This window comes from Apis dorsata, unplaced genomic scaffold (genome assembly GCF_000469605.1).
Source record: "Apis dorsata unplaced genomic scaffold, Apis dorsata 1.3 scaffold_163, whole genome shotgun sequence".
NCBI classification, from domain to species: domain Eukaryota; kingdom Metazoa; phylum Arthropoda; class Insecta; order Hymenoptera; family Apidae; genus Apis; species Apis dorsata.
The window spans coordinates 29158-33867 of record NW_006263452.1 but is presented as its reverse complement, the minus strand read 5'-3'; the positions used below and the strand labels follow the sequence as shown (position 1 = coordinate 33867).

The 4710-nt window shown below is 19.0% G+C and overlaps 2 protein-coding genes across 2 annotated transcripts in view; one reads left to right on the top strand and one right to left on the bottom strand.

Annotated features, from left to right (window-relative positions):
• Positions 1 to 1115, top strand: part of LOC102670843 (protein-cysteine N-palmitoyltransferase Rasp) — a 2583-nt gene extending 1468 nt beyond the window's left edge. Inside the window, exons 5-7 of the mRNA XM_031509568.1 lie at positions 32 to 249; positions 355 to 689; positions 806 to 1115. Of these exons, the coding sequence (XP_031365428.1) occupies positions 32 to 249; positions 355 to 689; positions 806 to 909 (657 nt within the window). The 3' untranslated portion in view covers positions 910 to 1115. The remainder of the gene's footprint in view (positions 1 to 31; positions 250 to 354; positions 690 to 805) is intronic.
• Positions 1116 to 2756: 1641 nt separating this feature from the next.
• LOC102672149 overlaps positions 2757 to 4710 on the bottom strand; it is a 4655-nt gene continuing 2701 nt past the window's right edge. The window contains exons 5-6 of the mRNA XM_031509567.1: positions 4273 to 4710; positions 2757 to 4194 (exon numbers count right to left, since the gene is read on the bottom strand). The exon at positions 4273 to 4710 is cut by the window's right edge and continues 9 nt beyond it. Coding sequence (XP_031365427.1) covers positions 2772 to 4194; positions 4273 to 4710 — 1861 coding nt within the window. The 3' untranslated portion in view covers positions 2757 to 2771. The remainder of the gene's footprint in view (positions 4195 to 4272) is intronic.

The window sequence follows — 4710 nt, the reverse complement described above, 5'->3', positions numbered from 1 at the left end:
ATAAAAATTTTTTTTTTTATATTAATATTAGATTGTTAAAAGTTTAAATCCATGGGCTTTATATGGATTAGGATATTGCATGGGACAATTTTTTTTAATTAAATATGTTGTGGTATATGGACTTAATCATACTTTATGTGCAATAGATAATGTAAGAGCCCCTCCACAACCTAAATGTGTAGCAAGAATTCATTTATATTCTGATATGTGGAAATATTTTGATCAAGGTTTATATAAATTTCTTATAAGGTATGATAAAATATGTAAATATTTGATTAATATTAATTATTATTAATTAATATTTTTTTATAAAATATATTTAATTAAAAATTTTATAAACAATATATTTTTCAGATACATTTATATACCTTTGTTAAGATTAAATTTCAGCAAATTAATTGCTTCTTTTTTATGTTTTACATTTATTTTCATATGGCATGGAATGCAAACAAACATTTTTATTTGGGCATTCTTGAATTTTATAGGATTAAATATTGAAAGTTTAATTAAATCGGCTGAAAAAAAAAAATATTATTCAAATGTACAAAAAAAATATCTATCACAAGCAAATTTCAGACGTTTCAATTGTATTTTAACAAGCCCATTATTAGCCATGTCAGTAATATCCAATTTTTATTTTTTTGTTGGAGAAGAAATTGGAAATATTTACATCTATAGAATATTATATGGTATTTGTACTTAATAATTATTTAAAAAATTATTTAAATGTAAACAAATTTATTACACATTTTTTATGAAGTTTAGAAACGTTTATTTTAAATTTTTATACAATTTTTCTTTACAGATACATGGTACAGTAAATTCATTTTACTGTTCTTTCTTTATTGCTGTTGTCAAGTCTCTATAGATATAAAAAATTGGGAATTAAGAAAATATTCAAAACTATAAAACACTAGAAATTCCACACTATTATACAAAATATTTTGAAAAATTATTCATAATTACATTATCAAATAATTTTTAAACATTTTATTATTTTAAGTACAAAATGAATATAAAAATACAATATATAACTAAAATTATTTTTTTTCATATTAATATTTATTACAAATGATAATAAAAAATTAGTATAAACATATGAATATTTTTTTAATAATTAGTATTTATTTTACGTTTATTATTTTGTATTTATTTTATACTATTAATATTTAACTTTATAGTACATACAAGGCACATTATATCTCACAATATATTTTTTGTGAAAATAATTTCTTAACTCTTCATTTTTATATTTTATACAATATTTAATCAATTTATTTGTATACATATTTCTATGCAGATACAATAAATGTTTTTATTTTGTTCATCTATTTTAAACATTTATATTTTTATTTTTAAATATTTATTTTAAGTTTTATATTTTAATGTTTTTTTTTGAAAATATTTTTATAATTATAATAGTAAATATATGTATTAAAATATATTTTCGTTAGAGGATTTTAGTTGTACTTCATCATTAGAAAAAGATATTATACAGATCTTTTTATATTTGCAATATTAAGTTTTAAGTAATACAAAATCTGAAATTATTGTTTAAAAATATTAATATTGATATAATTTATTTATTTATATCCATTATTGTTTTATCAAAAGATAATGTTTTGAGTTTTTAATATGTATATTTCATATATAATTTATAAATACATTTTTAGAATTTATATTTTTAAAATAGAATATTATAATATAAATTATTACCTAAAATCTGCATATTTAATATTTTATATTATTTTTTGAATCATTAATATTAATTCTATAAAATAATATCTATAAATTATTTATATATTTTATATATTTTTGTAAGAAACCATTGGAAATATAATAAATTTTTATGGAAGACATTTTTGAGCTTCTATATTTTAAAAAATAAAAATATTTCAAAACATTAAAAAAAAAGTATTAAAATTGTTTATTTATTATAAATTGCAATAAATTTTGTGACAAAAAATCTGTATGTATATATAAAAAAAAAAATATTACAAAATAAAAACAGATAATATACTCTATATAAATTGTAAAATAAATATAGAATATAATAAATGTTTTTGCAACTCAACTGTATAAAATATATAAGAATTCAAAAAATATTATATCACTGAAATTAAAAATTTTTTTTTTTCTAAGCAAATTATGAATTTGTACTATATTTTCCAATATTTGGCACAGAAAAAAATATTATTGCTATTAAATAAGTATATTTTATATTTATATATTTAAGTAGTATAATTTTATATAATTAATTTGTTAATATATACATACAAAATTATCATGAATTTAATAAAGGTTAGTTTTTTTTTATAATATCTGGAATGCCTAAATAAAGATTTAACATAATTTTTGAAAATATTAGGTAATATTTTAAATAATTTTTAAAAATAAATTTTTTTCATTTAAAAATAAATGCATTTTTATTCACTTTTTAAAGTTTATTATATATCAAAGCTATATTAATACTGTGTATTTCACACGATCAAAATATTTAAAAATATTTTATTAAATTTATTTTTTTTTTAAGTATTATTTTCATATACATTATATAAAATTAATAATTCTACATTTTTTTTTTCTAACAATATTTACATAACCAAAAACTCAAAGCATTATTTTAGTAGTATATTTATACTACAAATGTATTTTTATTAATACTATTACTATAAGTATATTATAAAAGTATAATTATTTTTTCTATAAAAATGTTAAAAATCTTTTTATTTATTTTCAATTTAATTTAGAAAAAACTCGTTATTTAAACATTACTTACTTTCATCAAATATTTGTTTTTTAATTTCATTATCGGCAGTGTTGTTTTGGTCAATTTTAAAAATATTATTTTGTAATGTATTATTAGCTAATAATAAAATTGTATTTTGATTTTCATTTTCCTTTATATTAATACCTTGCATATGTTTATTTAAAAATGTAAATTTTTTACTTTTATTTAATTGTATTTTTGATTGAATTTGTGGAAATATATTTATGCATTTATTTTGAACTATTATACTAGTTAAGGGTTCATTATGAATATATAAATGTTGTTCAGCTTGATTAAAAAATTTTTTATCCTTTTCAAAAGAATAATTCGAAGATGTAATCATTCGATTCTTTATTAAATTTGATATAATTGCTTGATAGTTATTTAATTTTTTATTTTCTTGTAATAAACAATCTCCATTTTGTTTTATTAAAGTATCTGTAAATATTGATATCGTATTATCGGTAACTTGATTAATTTCTTGCAAATTATTTAAATTTATGAAGTTTTCCGATACAATATTCTCATGGTTTTCTATTTCAGGAAAAGATTTAAGAGTCATAATATCATTATTTTCTTTCTCATATTTTATATCTTCTTGAGTAAGAACTATGTGTTTATTGCTATCTTTGTTTTTTGTTTTAATATGTGTATTTACTTGTATTAATTTCATTTGTTGTTCACTTGTAAAGTTAGATTCATTATCAAAATAATTTTCATTAATTGTATGTATGGGATTTTTAATTTGATGTTCTGAAAATTTAAATTTTTTTTGAAATTCTAAACTGTTCTCATTTTGTATATCATTAACTAAATTGCTATATTCTAATTTAATATATGATGGTGTTTCATCTATATTGTGATATATTATTTCAGGTTGATCTGATTCAACATTATCATGATATATAATTTGATTGCTTCCATCTTTAATTATCTCTAATTTAATATAAGAAGTACTTTGCATTTGTGATAATTTATCTTGTACTTTATTTGTATATTCATCTGGTAAATCATTTTCATCTTTATTAAAAACTCTATCTTTTATAGATAATTCAGTCTCTATAGATTCAGTCTTATTTAAATGAGGTTCTGAACAAACCTCATAAGTTTCAAAACAATTTTTAATAATTTGTATTGTATCACTCGATTTCCAATTCTTATTACTAATAGTAGTATCATTATTTATACTATATTCTTCATTTGCAATATCTTGCAGTTGATTATTATTATTTTGACAATGCATGATTTTTGTTGCAATTATATCCTCATTTATTATTTGATCTTTATTTGTATTTTTTTTTTTTCTATTAGTTCGAACTTTTTGAAAATCTTCTTCTGAAAGATATAACAATTCTCCGGTTGTTGTTAAAACTTTTCCATGTCTAGTTTTCAAATGACGTTTGTAAGTATTTCTTGTTTTAAATCTAATTAATATGAAAATATTTTTTTAAAAAATATGTAATAACACATTATTATATATAATAAAAAGTCAGATAACTCACCGTTGTCCACAATCATCACATCCAAATGGTGCTTCTCCAGTATGTCTACGTCGGTGTTCTCTAAAATGCGATGGGTGTCTAAATTTCTTTCCACAATCTGCGCATGTAAATCGCGTTTGATTTTGATGAATTAACATGTGATATTTTAAGCTATGTCTTCTTGTAAAAACTGCTCTACAGATACGACATTCATATGGCTTTATTCCAGCATGACTACGATAATGAGATACTAAAGTTGTAGGTGCTGTAAAACTTCGGGGAGGATTACAAATCCGACATTCGAGATTATTTCCAGTTGGATTTCCTTTTTTTTTGATACGATCCATAAAAGCTAATGCCATTTCTCTTTCTTCTTTACTAGTACCTATAAATTTTGCTTTTCCTTTAGGTTTACTAGTTATAATCTCTGTGCCTTTGTTATCATTTTCAGATGACCAT